We start from the raw sequence: 21,220 nt of genomic DNA, 5'->3' as shown, positions 1-21,220 counted from the left end.
TATCCATTTATTTGTATACAATGTTGTTCTCTACTTTTTTACAGAATTTACGTTGTCCATTGAATGAAGAAGTAATTGCCCAAGCCAGGAAAATATTCCCTTCATTGATAAAATACATTGTAGAAATGACTATATGGGAAGAGGAAAAAGAGTTGCCTCCTGAGCTCCAGATAAGGTGAGGAAATGTTTCAAAAGGTAGAAGTGGTTATTTATATTGTAAAATAAGTTGTGGAAAAAATGTTATTGTTATTTACTGTTTAATTTATTATCATTATGAGATTTGATAGAGAATTATCCCTTGGGAATACTTCCAAAATGTCCATTTTCATGAAATCCTCTGCCAGGCACTATATAGAAGTTAAGCCAATAGAAGAAGAGCTTCTGATTTTTAATGAAAAAACCAAAACATTTTTGGGGTCTTGTTCTAAATGACTTATAAGGGCCTAGCAGCCACATATCCCAATAGGGAAATAAATTGCCCATTCAATACTGGCCTGGACCAACTTCCAGTTTCCCCAAGAGGTTTGTGAACAAAGGTAGGGATTTTGGAACAGTGTGCTTTTAGCCCAAGTTTTTATGATCAAAAAAGTTTGATGGCGGGAATGGCGAGATAGTCCTCTGCCTGTGCTATGGTATCTAGAATTATTTCAGTGGTAGGTATTTAACACTTTGAAGTTCCAAACCAGCAACTCCTAATAGCCAAAAATAAATCTTTCAGTAACAGTAATATTTGCTCTTAACTTACAAATGCAAAAGGGAATTCCAGACCTGATACTAAGAGTTCAGGCCTTGTGGGCATTTTTTTATCTGTGTAATCTTAAGAAGTTCACAAAATTGCATCACAAATCTAAATACCATTCTTCTTTGAGTTTACTGGGTTTTTGGTTTTATGTTAGGAGGGGAGAGAATTAAGAATTTCAGTTTATATATAAAGGCATTAAATGGATTGCTTAATACATTGTTTTGGTTCTTGCTGGGCCATAAACTGCTTGGGGAAATAAAGATCATCAGTGATTGTGTCCACAAAGGTTTTGATTTCAAATAGGCGATAATGTCATTTAAACCCTTTAAGAAACTTTGTTTTGGTAAATATAATACTAGTTAGCAACCTGCCTGCCTGAAGAGGGAGACTTGCTCGAGTGCACATATGGAGACAGCACTGGACTTGAGGTTCCCACATCTGACTTCTAGTCCTTCTCACTGCTTATTGGCATTGTGACCCTGGAGACGTCTCTTTGAGCTTCCGTATCCTAAGCTATACAGAGGCTGAGAAAATCTGCCTCTTAGAGTTATGAGGATCAATAATTGAGTGTATTGTAAAAGCATATCGTAAACTGTTTAAAACTGATAATAACATCTAGATCTGTGTAGTCCATGACAGCTGTTTTCACATATTTTATGAGATTCTCACAGCACTCTCATATGTAGATATTATACTCATCTTAGAGATGGAAGAGACACATCATCTCAACAAAATTAAAAGCTACCCATCTATAAGGTCCCTCAGTCAAATGGTAGTGCTAGCACTTTAAATCTATACACTTGTTTTTCCCCCTTTCTTCCACCTCCCTCCCACTCTGGTTCAAGCTGTTGTTTCTCAGTCTAGTTGTGTAGGACACAGCTCCCTGGCCCTGCTGGTATTATGAGCCTTGTGTTCCCCCTACCCGCAGCTGAGGCAGTCGGTTGCCATTCATTGGTTGGCCACTCACAGCAGCCCACAGCAGCTCACGATGGTTGCCGGCCACTCACGTTGGCCACCGGCTGCTTATGGCAGCCCACGGCAGCTCACGCAAACCTCTGGCTGCTCATGGCAACCCAGCCCCAGGGAGAGCCATTGTTCACAATCTTAGCTGTAGAGGGCACAGCTCACTGACCCATGTGGGAATTGAACCGGCACTCCAAACACCTGAGCCACCGGGCCGGCCCTATACACTTTTTAAAAACTTAAATGTACTATAAAATCAGAAATATAAGGTAAAACAAAAATAAATAAAAACTGAATGTTAATAAAAGTTTACTATTTATCATTGCCTGCTTGAAGGTTCTGAGTCCAAGGTCTGTCTCCCTTTGTCAAGATTGGAGATTAACAGGAGTTAAGAGTGGTGTTAAAAACATCCTGCCACTAAACTGAAAATAGTAATTTATATATGCAACTAATGTTAAAAGTTGGGGAGAAAAACATGGAAAAGGTAATACTTTTATCAGGATTTTTAAAATTCCATGGCACTGTACTAAAAATAGTCTATCAGTGTTAACAGTGATACCTTCTCATGTAAAAAAACTATGCAGTGCCTATTCAGTACAGATGTCATATGTTATTTTAGCCTATTTTTCACTTTTTCCTTCATTTGTTGCAGTGTCTGAATGTACATATATATATTTTTTTAAACAGGGAGAAAAATGAAAGATACTATTGTGTCCTTTTTAATGATGAACACCATTCCTATGACCATGTCATATACAGTCTCCAGAGGGCTCTTGACTGTGAGCTCGCAGAGGCTCAGCTGCACACGACTGCCATAGACAAAGAGGTTCGTGAACTTCCTTTGAATTAGTGTGCTGTCTTACGTCAGCTTCCGGGAAGCCAGATGTGGACTGAGCCCTTGCCAAGTGCCTTAGTATTGCGTTAGGTACCACCATCTTCTTCAATTCTTCCTCACATTCTATATAAATTGGTTAAAATTTGACTTTTTTGTGTGTGTATTATAGTTGAGGATAACTATAACTTTCCTCTTCTATTCTAAATAATTAGAAAGTGACTGAATGTTTTTAGCAAAGAATAGTTAAAAATGTCAATTCAACTTCAGTCTGTTTCTAGAATTATTGAATGAATAAATGCATGAATTATGAAAAGATCATTTCTGAGGTTTTAACATTGTTAAAACTTTTTAGGATATTATTGATTTAAAGCTCAGCTTTTACTTAATGTCTATCCAAAGCAAAACGTGTTCCTCAAGTATATAGAAGGAATATTTAACCTAATCCTGCCCTTGAGAGGAGTGTGAGATAGTGGAAGAAGCTGCGTGGCATTGGTAATTAGTAATCAGTGTTGTGATTCTAGGGCTTGAGGAAACAATATTCTGGTCATAACTCTTAAGTCAGTAGTGAATCTCAAGTGTGTTATGGAACACATGGCTGAAGAACTTTGAGTTCATTTATGAGAAGTATTTAAAACGTATAGTAAGCATTTAGTAAACCTGTAATTATTGTCAGATAGAAATAGAGTACATTACAGAAAGGAAGAAACTGATATTCTTGGCAAGCAGGCAATCCCAAGTTCTAAAGTACAGAAATTTTCTACTTGTGGTGTTGAAAGTTCCGAAGCTACCTAACGGTGTTAAACATTTATGTTTATCTTCCAGGTAGTGCCCATCTTTTGACATTTAGGCAGTGGACAAATGATAAATAAGAGCTCACTAGGTCTTTGGGCTATATATTACTTTGGGCTATATGTTACTTGTTGATTGAGGTTGTCATTCTACTACTTAATTCTCACGTTTATCTATAATTAGGGTCGTCGGGCTGTTAAAGCGGGTGTTTTTGCTGCTTGCCAGGAAGCAAAGGAAGATATAAAGGTAATTTTCTGAATCAGAGACAAAGAGAATTTAAGAGGAATGTACATTATGAGAGCCCAAGTAGAATAGCTATATTGTTGAAGTGGCTTAGCATCCAAAGTAAAGATAGGATTGGGGTATTTAGACCAGAGATTTGCAACTGCAAGGGTTACGTGATTTCTCTGTTTAAAGAATAGATTACTTAGTTAAAACAAAAATTTTAAAACCAGGTTTTGTTTTTTAATATTCCTTTCATTTGTAGAGTCATTCGGAAAATGTCTCTCAACATCCCCTTCATGTAGAAGTATTACACTCTGAGGTTATGGCTCATCAGAAATTTGCTTTGCGTCTTGGCTCCTGGATGAACAAAATGATGAGCTATTCAAGTAAGCATGGGGCCTGTTTTTGTTATTTCTCATAAAATACTGTGTTTTTAAAAATAGCCACAAATTTTAAAATGTCATTGAGTATAAAATAAAATTTCTTCTTTTTTTTGGTTTATACATTTTGATTAATTTCAGGAGTACACTTCAAGTGCTATAAATAATGTTTTATTGGCTCTTGATTCTTTGATGATGTCAGAATTATTCTTGACATCAAGTTTGGGACGATTAATTTTAAGTTTTTCATACGTGATAGGAAACATACTTTTGGGAAGAATAAAAATTATGTGGCTTCTTTTTTTTGTAGGTGACTTTAGACAGATCTTTTGCCAAGCATGCCTTAGAGAAGAACCTGGCTCTGAGAATCCCTGTCTCATAAGCAGGTTAATGCTTTGGGATGCAAAGCTTTATAAAGGTAGGTGGATCCTTACTTAAGCTGCTTGCCATGAAGCAAAGAATGAGTATGACCTTAAAGTGGAGATGGAATCTCTTTGGTTTATTAAATCAGTCATCTTGATTATACTTTGAAGTAAGGTTAGGCAATCAATATGTATTCTTCTGTGTTAAAACCCAGGGATATTGCCTTTTAATTATAATGCCTTTTAATTTAGTCAGAGCCAGTTGAGAATGAGAGAGAGAGAGAGAGAGATAGAGGTAGTAGTGTTATTATTAAAGTAGTGTTATTATTATTAAAGCTATGCTAATTTCCATGTTTAAAATCTAAACAAAGAACAAAAAGTAAAAGGTGAGAGAAAGGCTAAAAGGGATGGAGAAGAGAAGAGACAGAGTAAGAGTAGTTTTGAGTGAAATAGAATGAAAAGGAATGGAGGAAGGTTGCAAGAGATAGAATGAAGTAAGATACAGTGTTGAAATGGGCACAGAAATAGAGGGAAAAGGCCAGATATGTATGTACTTTACATTTTGTCTATTAAATATTAATGTAATAAATCCTACTCATATTTGAGTCCTTGAGGTCTACTAGCATGTGAAATATTTTTATAATATTCTGCCACTTCTAATAGCTGGAATTCTTTTTTTCTGCCTTGATGATACTCTCCCATTTCCCCCCAAAATGATGTATAGGTGCCCGTAAGATCCTTCACGAATTGATCTTCAGCAGTTTTTTTATGGAGATGGAATACAAAAAATTCTTTGCGATGGAATTTGTGAAGGTAATTGTTCTTTATAAATAGACATTAATAAGCAAATAGAAATCTGTTTTTGTAAATAAAGTAATAGAAACAGCAGGAAAAATTTTGAATCGAGAACTTAATTTTGATTCATTTCTTTGTCAAATGTTCTTTTATTTTCACATTTGGTAGTAGGAAACAGTAGTCTGGAATAGGAGATAGGTGGAAAATAACCTATCTGCCTAGACAGAGCAATAGGAAGTTATCACACCCATTCATCCTTTCTAATTATTTGCTTGTTTGTAAAATTATAACAAGAGTAGAATTGACTGGTTGAAAGGCGTAGCAGGGAAAAGGAACATATATGAATGCTAAAGGGAGGCAGGAATTAGATGGGCAAGAATTGTACTTAACTGAGGCCAAAACATAAAGATAAAACTTAGAGCTTTTTAATATTATTTTATTGATCTATTGTATATCTTTTACATTGTTATATATTTTTTGTCTATCAAGTTAGGTTGCAGGATAATACGGAACAGCGACTTCTTTGAATCTTCTACTTTGCTTTATACAATGTACTCAATAAATATTTGTTGGTTTTCTCTGATTTTGAGTTGCAGGCAGTTCTGTAAAACTTAAGACAGAACAGTGGTAAGACCCAGGATAGAATTGGAAGCAGAGAGTGAAATAATGATTATTAAAGGCATATGCTACTGTGGCATAAGATAAATGCACTCCCCGGATTTTAGAAGTAGGTGGTTAAAAGTAAGATGCTTGGTTTCTTGTAAGGTGATAACAACTCAAGTTGTCAACTCTATTCTTCTAAAACTCTTTAGAGACATAATATTGGACCGTATGTGTGATGTGAAATGAAATTTTTTTCTTATACAAAATTAGTTCTTCTTACTAAGATGATATTTTTTTTTATACCATGGTTATCTCTTAAACTTTGTAGGAATTCTAGTGGCTAAAATTAAATATGTAGCTCAAGGATCCAGCACTGTGCTTGATACATGACTGAATGTATTATTATTTTTGTTCTCCCAATATACCAGGGATGATTTTCAACTGGTATGCTCCACTATAGATTAGAAGTTAGTGCAGCCTGCATCCATTCTATTTAAGCCTGGATTGAATCTGATTGGTTGGTTTTCTGGGTCATAACAGTTTTTAAATACTTGGAATATAGCCCTTGCCCTATGCCGTTGTGATGGAATTTGCAAGTGAGTGCCCCAGATTCTGTTTGGAGAAAGGATATACTGCCTCATTGTAGTCGTCTGTGATTTTTACCTGTGTTTACGTGTTTTGTGCATTTTGGTCTTTTTTTAATCTCACTTCTGATTCTGCTAGATTGGGTAGCTGAATTCACGTTTGGTCTTTTGTTCATTATTCTCTTTCTATTGTATTTTTGTTGACCATATTATCTCCACTTAAGAAATAGGAATTGTAATACTTGTCTTATGCATAGAAATAAACTTGCTGCAAGCTGTTAAAACTGGGATTTTAAAAGTTTTCAGTAGTTATTTATAATTGATTCCCCACTTATTTATTATGTCTTTTCAGTATTATAAACAGCTGCAGAAAGAATACATCAGTGATGATCATGACAGAAGTATCTCTATAACGGCACTCTCTGTTCAAATGTTTACTGTTCCTACTCTGGTATGTGTGAATAATTTTTTTGCTACCTTTCTAAGCAAAAAATTATTTCGCCTTTTAAGAATTTTGCTTTGTGTTGAGTCAAAACAATGTCCGAATCACTGTGTTGGGTTAATTCCATTTGGAAAATTGTATAACATTTAAGTGGTATCTGCATGTGAATAATCCATTTGTGGTACCTGTGGAGTGGAGGGACCACACGTGTGGAGTGGAGTGTGGATGGCACTACCTTTGTCCTAAAGTCCCAATGCCTGTAGGGGAAGTCCAGAACTGGTTTCAGTTTCTAGAGTAATTTAGGAGCAGTGCCTTTGCGATACCAAAATAATGTTTTTGCTATTTTTTTCTTTAGTTACTGTTTTTTTTTTGGGGGGGGGGCTTGGGGGGGAAGATTAAGATGAAACAAAGCAGGAAGAGAGTAGACTGTCAAGCATTTGTGTGAGATACAGTGCTTCGTAGGCCCAGGAGGAGAGTGGAGGATTCCGCTTCCTTTTTGTACTACTACTTTTCCTGTTTCTTCTGGACAGTTTGGCTAACTATTTCTCCTTTCCTGTTTCAAAGTCCAGAGAAAAGCCTGGGGAAGAGACATCGGCCTAGGAGTGAGGGGGAGGTGCCAGAATATACAATAATGTGATAGAAGGCATGAAGTGTATCTGTGTATGTTCTACTTTTGCTCATTATATGCTTACCGATGATAAACATTATATAGATACCCTATATAATAGGTTTGGGGTGTCTGTGCAGACAGGTGTTTTCTAGTTACTGAGGAATAGGGAATTTTTACTTTTAGAAAATAACTTCTCAGAAATTGCTGTTCTGTGAGACTAAGGACTGTGTTTGATGCTCAGTAAACATATTAAAAATGACTTACTGACCAAGTGAATGAATATATATATTAAGTCCATACTATAATAAGTTAATACTAAAGATAATATTCTTGAAATATTCTGCAGGCTCGACATCTTATTGAAGAGCAGAATGTTATTTCTGTCATTACTGAAACTCTGCTAGAAGTTTTGCCTGAGTACTTGGATAGGAACAACAAATTCAACTTCCAGGGTTATAGCCAGGACAAATTGGGAAGAGTATATGCTGTAATATGTGATCTAAAGTAAGTTGTTTGAGTCAAAAGGTGAGGGTACCTATTAAATACAGTGTGCTTATTTGTTCTGTCTTATAACTAAACCTTTGATCGTTTTGGTTATCTAGGATTCTTTTTATAATGATAAGAAGTACAAAGAACTGTTACTATCTCACATCAGTCAATGTTTTAAATGAAAGCTTCTTACAGAGTTAAAACCAGGTTAACGAAGAAGGCACTGAGAGGGGCCTGTCACAGAAACTTAGGCTCTCTTGGGGTTACTAAATGAATCTCCATCATAATTACTATGCTTTCCGCTCACTTCTACTCATGCACTTTGGTTCCATTCCTCTTGTATAGTCTCTGTGCATAGTTTCAGGTGATCTGGTTGATGTGAATTTCTTTTTAACTCTCTTTTTCATACATATAACCAAGTTACTGATATTCATTAGTGTTGTCTTATGTTTTTCTGCCTGAAGGGAATGGAGACTTTCATTTTAAACTAAAGTGGGAATCACATGATAGATCACATTTGGGATTGTTGGACCTAAAAGGAAATAAATTTCCATTTATTTTAGAAATAGATGGTGAATATTATAAGGGTTATGATATCAACTCTTCAATGAATCATATAAACTTAAAAAAATTCTTTTAAGAATATATTAAGACAAAATATATTTCATTTAGTTTGCTATTTAAAATAAAGAGCTCCAAGGTATATATGACATTTATTTATAGTCCCTAGGGGGAAATCAATTTAATTTTGTCCACTTCGTCCAGTGACCGTGTAGGGTATAGAGAGGTGGAAACGAATAGGCTTCCAAACCAACCTAGAAATAGTTTAGTCTATTTAAAAAATACATTTGGGAGATTTCTGGAAGTATGCATTCGGTCCTTGATATTTGAGGAAAATGTGTCCAAACCTTTTCATATACTGCAAATTCTAAATTTGATTATGACGTATAAATCTTTGAAATTCATCAAATTGTTATCACATCTTCAGTACAAATAGAGATGGTAGATGAATTCATTTAGTGAGTCACCATTTAGCCAGTGTGATTCATAAATTATGCACAAATTACATATTATGCAAGATAAACAAACCAAAAAATAAACAAAAACTCCAAATGGCAGTACTTAAAATTATCAGTGTTAAATCAGTTTATTTATCATTTTTTTGGCTGTACAGGAAAAATCTCTTTACTGTGGCTCTCATTATTGTGAATTATTCTTGTAACTGAGTTTTTTTTAATATTCAGAGAAGTGATACATAAGCACATCATTGTTTTATTTATGGATCTCTGACTATGGTTGTTATTCACTATATGGTGAATAATTTAGAGTCAGCACATCCCTACTTATGCAGTGTGATCAAAAAATATGGTGAATGTTTAAATTTTAAAAACTTTATTACAGTGAAAGATACATTGCCATTAATCCCCCGCAGAAAACTTCCCCTTGTTTCGAACACACTTATCCCACTGTTCTCGTCATTTTCTGAAGCAGTTCTGGAAGTCCTCTTTCGTGAGTGTCTTTAGTTGCGCTGTTGTGGCTGTCTTGATGTCCAGAATTAATTTAAAACGTTTTCCTTTCATGGTCACTTTGACTTTGGGGAAGAGCCAGAAGTCACATGATGCCAGATCCAGTGAATAAGGTGGATGAGAACACACTGTAATGTTTTTATTTGACAGAAATTGCTGTACCAGAAGCAATGGGTGACATGGAGCCTTTCCATGCGGGTGAATGCTGCTGCTGAGTGCCATCCAATAGAAAGGCAGGGATCTTCAATATGGGTAGCAGTGTTTCGAATTTTAGTAACAGTGTGTGACAAGTTTCAACTTGTTCAGTGCAGTTGAGTGAGCTACGGTTGAGAGAAGATGTGTTTTAAAGTGTGCAGTAAATCATCCTCCATCATGACAAAATGCTCTGTGTCATACATCACTTCTGGTAGACTGCAATTTCTGTCAAATAAAAACGTTACGGTGTGTCCTCCTCCACCTTATTTACCGGATCTGGCACTGTGCGACTTCTGGCTCTTCCCCAATGTCAAAATGATTCAGGACATTGAAGCAGCCCCGACAGTGCAACTAAAGACACGACAGAAGACTTCCAGAACTGCTTCAGAAAGTGGCAAGAATGATGGGATAAGTGTGTTCGAAATGGGGAGTTTTCCGTGGGGTATTAATGGCAATGTGTCTTTTACTATAATAAAGTTTCGAACATTTACCGTATTGTGTGATCATACCGAGTACTTACCTATATGGTAAAACTTGAGAGATTTTGGTGGGATGCTTATGAATTCTCTCCTACATTCTTACCTGAATAGAGATATTTCTAGTGACAAGGACAAGGGAAAATTAACATATTTTGAGCACCTTTTCAACAGATACTGTGCTTGGCTTCTCATGTAATTCCCTCTCTCAAGGGTCCTATGTTATTTCTTAGTAATTGCTATGTGCTGAGGAGCTTTACTTATTTCACCTTATTTTATTCTTGCAACATTCTCATAAAGTCTGTGATATAATTTTTATTTGTAGATTATAATTACTTACCTAGGGTTACAAAGCTAGTAAGTGGAAGAACTTGAATTTGAACCTACCATTATTTATCTGTAAAACACATACGTTTTACTACATCATGTAGCCTCGCAGAATGTAAACAACAAAACCTCTGAAACCTAGCGTAAAACACCAATCAAATATGACCCTTCATTTAACAAATAATTATTGAGAGCCATTTTCTCAGTCAGTCACTATGGAAATTTTTCAGTCATATCTTGTTTTTACTGTCTCCATATATAATACTTACTCATTCACTCATTCACCACTTCTTCCTGAAACCTGGCTTTTAAATCAGTTAGAACAAACTACAAATACTTAATGTCTTTTGTTTCCAGAATAAAGTCTGAATTCTTCCAGAATTTGTGCTCTCCATAATGTCATCACATATGCTATTTATCTGACTGTAGCTCAGCATGGAATAAGTTTGTTAGTAGAAGCAGAAGCTCTGCTCACCTCTGCCTCAGGAAATTTTCATTCTCTCAAAGCAATGCATTCCATTTTGAGTAGCCCCTTCGAATTGTTAAAAGTTGCTATTTTATATTCAACTGTCTTTTTGTAGCTTTCGTCTAAAACCACAGGGTTCCAGGTTTCCCTTTGTCCATTCAGAACAACTTCAATTCTCATTTAACTTGAAGACAGCAGGCGTATCTGCCAAAGTCTTCACTGGGTTTAAGTTGGTTTCGTTTCTTTAACTGTACTCATTTCATATTTAAAACTTCTTTAACCATTGTCCTTCTCTACTGAGCCTGTTTTAGTCAAATGTATACAACTATCACTTATGGTCTATGCCAAAAAACGAACACAGTGGTCTGAGGTCTGCCTAGTAGAAGGAAGGGGTTATTGCCCCCTCATTCTAAGTACTGTACCTCCATTAATTTAGTTTCATTTGTTACTCTGTGGAAGGTGTTTGTTGGGATACTTTGTTTCTCAGTTGCTAATTCACTGTGGAAATGAAACTTAGAAAGAGATCCGGTTGAACCTTGGTTCTATTAAGTGAATATTACCCTTTTATTACTCTAACCTATTTCTTCCTGTTTCTGAAAAGGCTTTCAAAACAAATCACCTGCCCTTACTCTACCACCTGCCCTTGCTTTTTTCCCCTCTCTGTCCACTGCTTTTGCCACCTATTTTTATCTACAGATCCCCTTTCCTTCCCTTTCTTACACTTTCCTTTTTTTCTATCCCTTATATCCCTTTACTTGCTAAGTCTGCTGCAGTGATCAGTCGTGAACTATTTGAGGTCACTAGAAACTAGAAATGTAAATTCTCTTCTCCATATCAGTGCTTCTCAAATTTTAGTATGAATGCAAATCATTTAGGGAGCTTGTTGAAACGCAGGCTATTGTTCAGTAGGTCTGACTAGAGCCTAAGTAAGATTCTGCCTTTCTAAAGAGCATGCAGGTAATACTGAGGCTCAGGTTTGTGTACCGTACTTTGAGTAGTGTGCTCTAGAAAGCAATTGAACTTTGATGCCATTTGTTCCTGGTGCCAGATTTTAAATTTTAGTCTTTTTTGCCTTTATTTTAAAAGAAAGGTTTAGAAGGTAATTAGTGTATTTCAAAGTTATTCCTTTGGTAAGGTCTTGATGATTGTATTTTTAATGTATTTTCAACAGATTAGTGGATATCTACAGAAAGGGGAAAATTAAAGTATAATCTCTATTAAAATCTCTAGTAAAGGGGAAAATTAAAGTACAATCTTTACAAATAAAATTTTTTTTCTATCTATCTTTGTTGCCTTGTCTTTATGTTCCTACATTACTTCCTTTATTTAAGTATGATGTATGTATGTATGTATGTATGTATGTATTTAGTGCTTAACATTGGATTGCAGTGTCTAGTATACATATCTGTTTTCCCCACTACACTTGAACCTCAAGGGCAAAGTGTCTTATTTTGCATTTATGTTCCCAATACCTGATATTTAACAGGAATTGATTTGGATTGACTGAGTGCAAAATAATTTTTAGTGATTGTTAATTATTCCTTCCTGAGAAGTCATTTCATGATAAACATTGTTCCCATTGGATATGAAACCAGTCATTGTTTTTACAGCCAAAAGAAATATTGGTCTTGTAAATTTTAGGCTAAAATGGGTCTGTTCATTTCTTGAAACAAATACAGAGGGTGCCAAAAAAATGTATACACATTTTAAGAAAGGAAAAAACAATTATAATAGTCAGTATATTCCGACAACAAAAGATGAATATAGGTCAAGTTTGACTTCTTCAATTACAAGAGATGCTCAAACTGGTTACCAGCAGCCTCCAGACACTTCTGCCTGTGGTGAACTACTGCTTGAGCATAAATAATATCTCTTAAATGTGTATGCATTTTTTTTGGCACCCCTGGTATATCCTGATGTGCACGCCAAGATGAAATAGGTACTTACATCTTTCTTTTGGGTTCTGGGTTACAAAAACCTATAAGTAGGACATCTGTTCCAAATCTCCTGATTTTTTATCCCTTGCAGCAGTCGTATGTCTGTCATGCTGACATCAGGTAGCAGGAATGAATAGCTCTGAAAAACCATTCCAGATGTTTGCAAAGAGTTACAAATCTCTAGTCATTGTACACTGAGAAGCAACAACAAAGTGTTAAATCCACTTAGACCAAACTACTGTATGTGTTGCAAATTTGCTGTACTTCTCATGACTGCATGCCTTGGGGAAAAAGCATGTAATTTAAGTGCACAATATTTTTTACAAAATATTCTGAAATAGTTTGCACAAATAGCATACATCCTGCATCTGCAGTTTTGACATGTATTTTGAGGCTGAAGGGATTCCAACTGGCCCTTTGTGTGAAGGGTATGAACAGTCCTAGAAAATCTGTATTATGGTTATCCAACTGTGACAGGCTAAATTACTTCTAGGGTCACTTAATCAAACTAACTTCTGAGTGGAGAAGTCAGTCTTAGCTTTGACATCTGCCTCTTGTAGAGGATTCACATTTTGCTGGTATAATTCTAACTCTACCAGAGCTTCTAATTATTGTAAGAAATTGGAACCCATAATTTTGATGCATCAACATTGTTTATAGCCATGAGAACCTTAAAATTATCTCAAAATAGGGAAGTGAAATATTTCTTTGTCTCTTAAAATTATAGGTATATCCTGATCAGCAAGCCCACGGTATGGACAGAAAGATTAAGAATACAGTTTCTTGAAGGTTTTCGATCTTTTTTGAAGATTCTTACCTGTATGCAGGTATGACATAGTTATTCTGTACATCAGTAAGATAAATTTAACCCCAATCTTTAATTTTTTTTTTTAGCAAATTGTGGTTTTTATTTGAGGAAGGATATATCTAGCAAAGTAGAAATAAAATTTAAACACTGCCTCACTGATCCTGCTTTAATCGTTCTATATACCTTAGCTAACTACTGCTGTTACTATTAATGTTCTTAATTGCTAACCCTGTGATACTGTAATACACACTTCACATGCGTTCTCTCTCAAACCTCATAGCAATCTTATGAGGTAGTTATTATTATCTGCTGTTTTACATACAAGGGAATTGAAGTTTAGAAATAGTTTGACCAGGGTCACACAGCAAGTGACAGAGCTGGTATTTGAACTCATGGATTCTAATGTAACAGCCATGTTAGAAAGCTATGCATATATGAATGTGAATCCTGACAATTTTATATTGTGCCAGTAAAAGAGCAAAGAAAAAGAACGCATATGTGTATGTTAACTACTCTTTTCTTGCAGGGAATGGAAGAAATCAGAAGACAGGTTGGGCAACACATAGAAGTGGATCCCGACTGGGAGGCTGCCATAGCTATACAGATGCAATTAAAGAATATTTTACTCATGTTTCAAGAGTGGTGCGCTTGTGACGTAAGTAAAATCGTTAGTAGGAGCAGTACTTTTTAAAGTGCTCTAACGGTTGCCAAGGGTATAGTTTTATGTTACAACTTTCTTAATGTAATGTTTTCTTATTTAAGTAGTTTCTTATATATTTGAATTTGTCTTATTAAATTTAGGAGGAAGATTCAGTTTTTTACACTTAATTAGAAAATGTACTCCATGGTAATTTCATTTATCTTTGGAAATAATGGGGTTTAAAGAATACAGCAACACACATTTATTTATTTATTTATTTATTTCCTTGGACATGAATATAAATGTGAAAATTAGGACCACATAGACTTTTAAATATTCCAACAATGGAGAGGGGTGGATATTTATTCAACCATTAATGCTTTGTTATGTGTGTTAAACCATTAACAAAGTTAGTTTCAAAATATAGAACTAACGCATTTTTTAAAATAATTCTGGACCATAACCCTCTTTAAACACACAATCCTACCCCAGATTCTCTTTTTGGAATATGACCTAATTTATTTCTCTTCTGAGAAAATTGATGTTATCTGAGTCAAATTCATCTTCTCCAGTTTCTCTCTACCTCTCACTGTAGTCTTTTCACTGACTAAATTTCTCTGTATCTTCACTGTTGGTTTCTTTCTTTCTAAAACTAACGTCTAGGCGTTTTTGCTTCCTGGAGTTTGCTGCCTCAGTTGTCTCCTCTGATATTTCCCATTCTTTCATTCATCTGCCTAGAAAGACACAGGACTCCCTTATCCTTGAAAATAACAAAAATAAAAGACCCCTTGCTCGTTTTTACTATCTCTGTGAACTGTATTCTATCTCTATTTTTTCCTTTTCTCTGTGCCACCACTAGCAATTGGTCACAGGTTCAGAGTGGCAGTCACACAGACACAAAAGACCTTAGTGTGGCACAGTAGCTTTATATAGCAACGTGGACAGGAAATACTGTCCAGCAACTAGGCACAGCACACGTTCTATAGCTCCCCTCACTCTTGTAGAGGGCACGAATAATTGTTGGAGGTGGGTCAAAATGTCTGTTGTTCATCTTGACATTTGTCAAACCTTCTAAAGTCACCTACATTTACCATTGTCACTCTAGCTTCTAAAATCTCTTGAGTATCTGGCTTCTGCCCTTCCCAACTAAGTCCCCATCTTCCTTTAAATGTCTGTAGCATTGTATTCTGTTGAGTACCTTAATCTTTTTGAAACTTCCTTTCCCTCTGATTTTCACAAACATACGTTATCCCAATATTTCTGTTATGACTACCCATTTCAATCAGTGATTGCCTTTCCCCCACACCAATTCCTTCTGCCTACTAAGTGAGACATTCCCCAGTATTCTCTTCTCTTTTTTACAGACCTTTTATTTCTACCACCTCAATTAAAACTTCATAGGGATAGCCGGTTAGCTCAATTGGTTACAGCGTGGTGCTAATAACACCAAGACTGTGAGCTGCACCCTCCTTAAAAACAAAACAAAACAAAACTTCATAGAGATGACTCTCCCAAGCTATAATGCCATTTCTGTTTGTGTGGTAGACACTTCTGCTTAGATTTAACACTTATATTTCAAACTCAATATATTAAATTGATTTTACTTCTACTTTTCCTTCTACTTGCAACTTGTATTTTCTCTTCTTGACTGCCTTTGTTTTATTTAAGACCCTAAGATTCATACATTCATCCATACAGGAAATCTCAGAGCCACTGCATTCTGTGGGTTGCATGTTAACAGATTTTTGACAGGAAAAAAGTTCTGTGTTCATGTAAGATTGGAAAATACTAAATTGAACAAAATCAAACAGAATTTTTTTAAGACACTGAACTTCTCAAACCCTTTAATTAGTGTGCTAATTTCTAAGAGGGACAGTCCCAAAATTTATCTGACAGTAGCATTCTTTTTTCAAGATATAATCAGTATGAGAAACATTATCTTAAAAAGTGACCTTTGACTCCTCTCTCCTTGCCATACTCATCCAGATTTGAATCTTCCTTATCCTAAATTTCTGTAATAATCCTAACTTATTTCCTATGGGTTCATTCTTTTTTGCCCTGACTAACCCCTTCATACTTTAGATGTATTTACATGCCAGTGCCAAGGCATATTTCCAGTTTAATTGCTCATTAATTCCATCCATAAACCTTTTTTAAAATTTTTATTAGTTTCAGGTGCACAAGACAAGGTGCACTTAGATGTTCATCATTTATATCCCTCACACTGTGAGCCCTCCTCCCCCCATCCACTATCCCTCCAACCTCGCACCGAGCCATCACATTATATATATAAAATTATAGTTGGCATTCATTCTTGTTTAGCTTCTGGTGTACAGTGCCATGATCAGGCATCCACAGTATCCCTGGGGTGGTCTCCCAAACGGGACACGTGTCCATCGGATACCCTACAAAATCTTTACAACATTATTGATTAGTTCCCCAAATTAATTTTCAAAAACCCTGAGGCCATCTTGTGGTTACCAATTGTTTCCTAATCCCTTCACCTTCCCCCTTATCACCACCCCCTTGCCCATCTAACAACTCTCAGTTTTTCCTCTTTGTCCCCAAAACTGTTTCTGATTAGTTCATTCACTTATTCTTTTCTTTAGATTCCGCATATAAGTGAGATCATATGGTACTTGTCTTTCTCTTTCCGACTTATTTCACTTAACATAATGTTCTCTAGATCCATCCATGTTGTTGCAAATGGTAAGATTTCTTTCTTCTTTATGGCTGCGTAATACTCCATTGTATAAACGTACCACAGTTTCTTAATCCATCCATAAATCTTTTGATGTATTTCTCCACTGCCTGAAGAGGAGGTCTACTTCCCCTTATTTCTCTGTTTGTTCTATATCTCTCTGTTTACAGTGCCAGTTTCTTCATTTTTTCCCAATACTTAGTTCTGCATATTTTTTAGACCCCACTCATAAGCTGCTTTCACAAATGTGTCTTCCCAATTGTTTGTGATTCTTTTTTATGCCCTCCTTGGCTACTTAGTTTCTACCATTTACGTGGTAGTCACAATGCTTAACTTTGAGAGTGTGTGTGTGTGTGTGTGTGTGTGTGTGTGTGTGTGTGTGTCTGATAGTCTGATATATCTTACAGGTTTACAGATGCTGTGGAGGTAGCCCTAGTAATACATAGAACAATTTTGTGCTTATATTTAGTAAATATCTATTGAATCATGTGGTAAAGCAGATAATTTGTCAATTAATTTGTATCTTTATTTTCCTTTTAGGAAGAACTCTTACTAGTGGCTTATAAGGAATGTCACAAAGCTGTGATGAGGTGTAGTACAGGTTTTATGTCTAGTTGCAAAACAGTAGTACAACTGTGTGGTCATACTTTGGAAACTAAGTCTTACAAAGTATCTGAGGATCTTGTAAGCATACATCTGCCACTCTCTAGGACTCTTGCTGGTGAGTATTTGTTTTGTGCATGTTTCTATTAGCTTTGTTTTGTAGATATTCAGTGTAGTAGAATTATTTCTATTTTTGTTCTATGCTCAGTATGTATAGATATATTCAGATCAGATACTATAATTAAAAACTATCACTGTCACTGTCCTTCAAAGAGCTGTCCCAGAACTACTAAGGATGCTTGTTTACTTGGACATTTTGTTTGTTATCTTGGTCAACTAATGGATCCAAGTTAACTTGGTAACTCATCTCCCACCCAAATTTAAATATAGTAAAATCTCCTTGCTGGTTTTTCTACCTGATTGCACCAGTGTGTTGTATGTGTTACTGTTTCTTTCACAACTACAAGGAAAAAAAAATCATAGATTTTCTTTAATTATTCTTTGATTTACATTTCCATGTAAATTAGCCTTGTTAGGTTTTTTATAAACAACTTAATGAAAATATATGTACATATATGTGTGTGTGTGCGTGTGTGTGTGTGTGTATATGTGGTAAAATATATATAACATAAAATTTACCATTTTAATAATTTTAAGTGTATAGTTCTGTGGTATTAAGTACATTATTTGTTGTGGAGCATCACCAACATCCATCTCCAGAATTATTTTCATCTTCCCAAACTGAAATTCTATACCTATTCAACATAACTCCTCATTCCCCACTCCCGGCAGTCCCTGGAACCACCATTCTACTTTCTGTCTTTATGACTTAACTACTCTAGGTACCTCATGTAAGTGAGATCATACACATAGCCCTTTATAACTGGCTTATTTCATTTAGCATAATGTCCTTGGAGTTTGTATGGTAGCATGTGTCAGAATTTTCTTCCTTTTTAAAGCTGAGTAAGACTCCATAACATGTGTATACCACATTTTGTTTATCCATTTATCTACCAATGGATGCTTCTATTGTTTCCACTTTTTGGTTATTATGAATAATGTTGGTATGAACATGAGTGCACGAGTATCTGTTTGAGTCCTTGTTTTCAATTGGGGGTATATACCCATAAGTGGAATTGCTGGATTTTAAGGTAATTCTCCTTATTTAATTTTTTGAGGAACGTGCCATATTGTTTTTCATAGTAGCTATACCATTTTATATTCCTATCAGCAATGCACAAGGATTCTAATTTCTCCACGTCCTCATCAACATTTGTTATTTTCTTTTTTTTTAATAGCCATCCTAATGAATGTGAAATGTTGTGGTTTTGATTTGCATTCCCTAGTGATTTGTGATATTGAGCATTTTTTCCTGTGCTTATTGGCTTTAGAGAAATGTCTGTTCAAGTCCTTGGTCTATTTTTTAATCAGATTTATTTTGTTGTCGTTGAGTTGGAGTTCTTTATATATATTTTTATTAGATACATGATTTACAAATATTTTCTCCGATTCTATGGGTTGTCTTTTCACACTGTTGATAGTGTCCTTTCATACATAAGTTTTTAATTTTGATGTAGTCTAATTTACTTTTCCTTTGGTGACCTGTCCTTTCAGTGTCATATCCAAGAAATTGTTGCCAAATCCAATGTCATGAAGCCTTTTCCCAATGTTTTCTTCTGAGAGTTTCATAATTTTAGCTCCTATGTTTAGGTCTTTGATTAATTTTTAGTTAATTTTTATATACCAATTATATGTGGTATAATTGACATGTGATTTTATGTTGCTTCTATTTTTATAAAAATAAATACTTAGGTAAGTTTTCATTTCTTTTGATGCTTGGTTAAGAGCAGAATGAGCATATTTTGAGAGACAGCATATTCTTTTTATATAATATATAAAAGCAAACTCTGCATGATGTAGGATCTTAAATATGTTAGTAACACTGTGTTTTGAAATTAGAAATCAAAAGTTTGCATTCTAAGGTGTCATTTCTAAACTTGGTAAATGTAAATTTAAATCTCACAAGTTTCCAAACGTGATGAATTAACTAGGAAACAAATTAACTGGGTTTATTGTTTTCTCATTTTTCTTTTTTTACCCTTTAGGTCTTCATGTGCGTTTAAGCAGGCTGGGTGCTGTTTCAAGACTGCATGAATTTGTGCCTTTTGTAAGTGACTCTATTAACTTTGATTTGCTTATTTCATATTCTAGATACTCTTTGGTGGGAAGAAAAATAATATTTTGAAACCCATCTGAATAGCGTGTTTCCCTAAAAATAAGACCGGGTCTTATATTAATTTTTGCTCCAAAAGACACAGGGCTTATGTTCATGGGATGTCATCCTGAAAAATCATGCTAGGACTTATTTTCCGGTTAGGGCTTATTTTCGGTGAAACACAGTAATTCCCATTTAGTAATTTTACATCTATATGTAGTATATTGAAATCTGAATCCCAAGGACTTAGAGTCATCTAGTTCAAGCCTTTTCATTTTACAGATTAGAAAGCTGAGGAATATATAGTGTCATAATTAACTTTGAGACACATCTGAGCCTTCCGAGAAACAATGAAATTGATCTTACTCTGTTTCAGGAGGATTTTCAAGTAGAGGTTCTAGTGGAATATCCTTTGCGTTGTTTGGTATTGGTTGCCCAGGTTGTTGCTGAGATGTGGCGAAGAAATGGGCTCTCTCTCATTAGCCAGGTATGGCAAGGCTGATTATTCACATTGATGAATGTGTTTGTTTTCTGATTGTTTTTTCTTTTATATAATTTTACCTTGTGTCCCTGGATTTTGCTGAATATGTGTTGTTTTTTTGTATAAACTCAGAAATGAAAGTTCTAGTGACAATGTAGTCATTTCTTTTTTTATCCTATTGAATGGATAGATTAGATAAAAGCCAGTGGTACCACCAGAAACCTGCTCATTAACATAGGTCTTTTCTGAAGATTACCTTATTCGGGGACCTGTAGTCTTCCCACCACCTGTCTTAATTGAAGGCCACCTTATAATTTTTCCTTCTGTTTTAGAGCAGATAAGGAAAAGTGCTTTTTCTAAATTGTGGAGGAAACAGGACTTGTAAATTTACCACTTTGAAGAAAAATGGTGTTATGATTGACTGTAGAAACTGGTTTACTATTATTGAAGTAGGTATTTTAAACTTAGGGGAAATGAATTTTTTTGTTGCACACATTAACAGTATTTACTAATGTGGAGCATTTTTAACTCTGAAGTATTTTCCTGGGCATATTTTCTCACTTTATCCTCATAAATCCCTTAAAATGATTCATAGATTTATAACTTATTTTTTGCCACTCAGGAATTCTTGGGGTTTCAGGTTTAAAACTGAGAAAATTTTCAGAATAGATTTTGTTGAAAATTCTGTTTGAAATAAGATAATTCTTTTAACTTTTATTCTACCTTTTATTAAATAGGTGTTTTATTACCAAGATGTGAAATGCAGAGAAGAAATGTACGATAAAGATATCATCATGCTTCAGGTACCTATTTAAATTATTCCTGATATTTATGTCTTAAACTTGCTTCTTAGATTCCTTGTAATAAGAGAAGATAATGTAATTATTTTTAACTTTATTTACTTAAATGTATCTCATTGTTAAAATATGGTAAATAAAAATGGAAAGGACTACTCCATTATTTTCTGCAGACTTAATGTTTCTCCATTTAATACACGAGAACTGTGATGCTGTCTGTCATTCACAG

At 35.0% G+C, this 21,220-nt stretch overlaps 1 protein-coding gene across 2 annotated transcripts in view; it reads left to right on the top strand.

Annotated features, from left to right (window-relative positions):
• UBR1 (ubiquitin protein ligase E3 component n-recognin 1) overlaps positions 1-21,220 on the top strand; it is a 111,157-nt gene that overhangs the window by 30,813 nt on the left and 59,124 nt on the right. For both annotated transcript variants that reach the window (XM_081049242.1, XM_081049241.1), the window contains exons 5-18: positions 45-175; positions 2,393-2,531; positions 3,513-3,575; positions 3,817-3,940; positions 4,245-4,352; positions 5,021-5,109; positions 6,631-6,729; positions 7,677-7,834; positions 13,474-13,573; positions 14,081-14,209; positions 17,436-17,616; positions 19,604-19,665; positions 20,090-20,200; positions 20,932-20,997. In XM_081049242.1, the coding sequence (XP_080905368.1) occupies positions 45-175; positions 2,393-2,531; positions 3,513-3,575; positions 3,817-3,940; positions 4,245-4,352; positions 5,021-5,109; positions 6,631-6,729; positions 7,677-7,834; positions 13,474-13,573; positions 14,081-14,209; positions 17,436-17,616; positions 19,604-19,665; positions 20,090-20,200; positions 20,932-20,997 (1,560 nt within the window). The remainder of the gene's footprint in view (positions 1-44; positions 176-2,392; positions 2,532-3,512; positions 3,576-3,816; positions 3,941-4,244; positions 4,353-5,020; positions 5,110-6,630; positions 6,730-7,676; positions 7,835-13,473; positions 13,574-14,080; positions 14,210-17,435; positions 17,617-19,603; positions 19,666-20,089; positions 20,201-20,931; positions 20,998-21,220) is intronic.

The sequence above is a fragment of the Rhinolophus hipposideros genome (genome assembly GCF_964194185.1).
Source record: "Rhinolophus hipposideros genome assembly, chromosome: 5".
Lineage (NCBI taxonomy): Eukaryota > Metazoa > Chordata > Mammalia > Chiroptera > Rhinolophidae > Rhinolophus > Rhinolophus hipposideros.
Note: the sequence above shows the minus strand (reverse complement) of the source record. Positions and strands in the feature narration are given on the sequence as shown.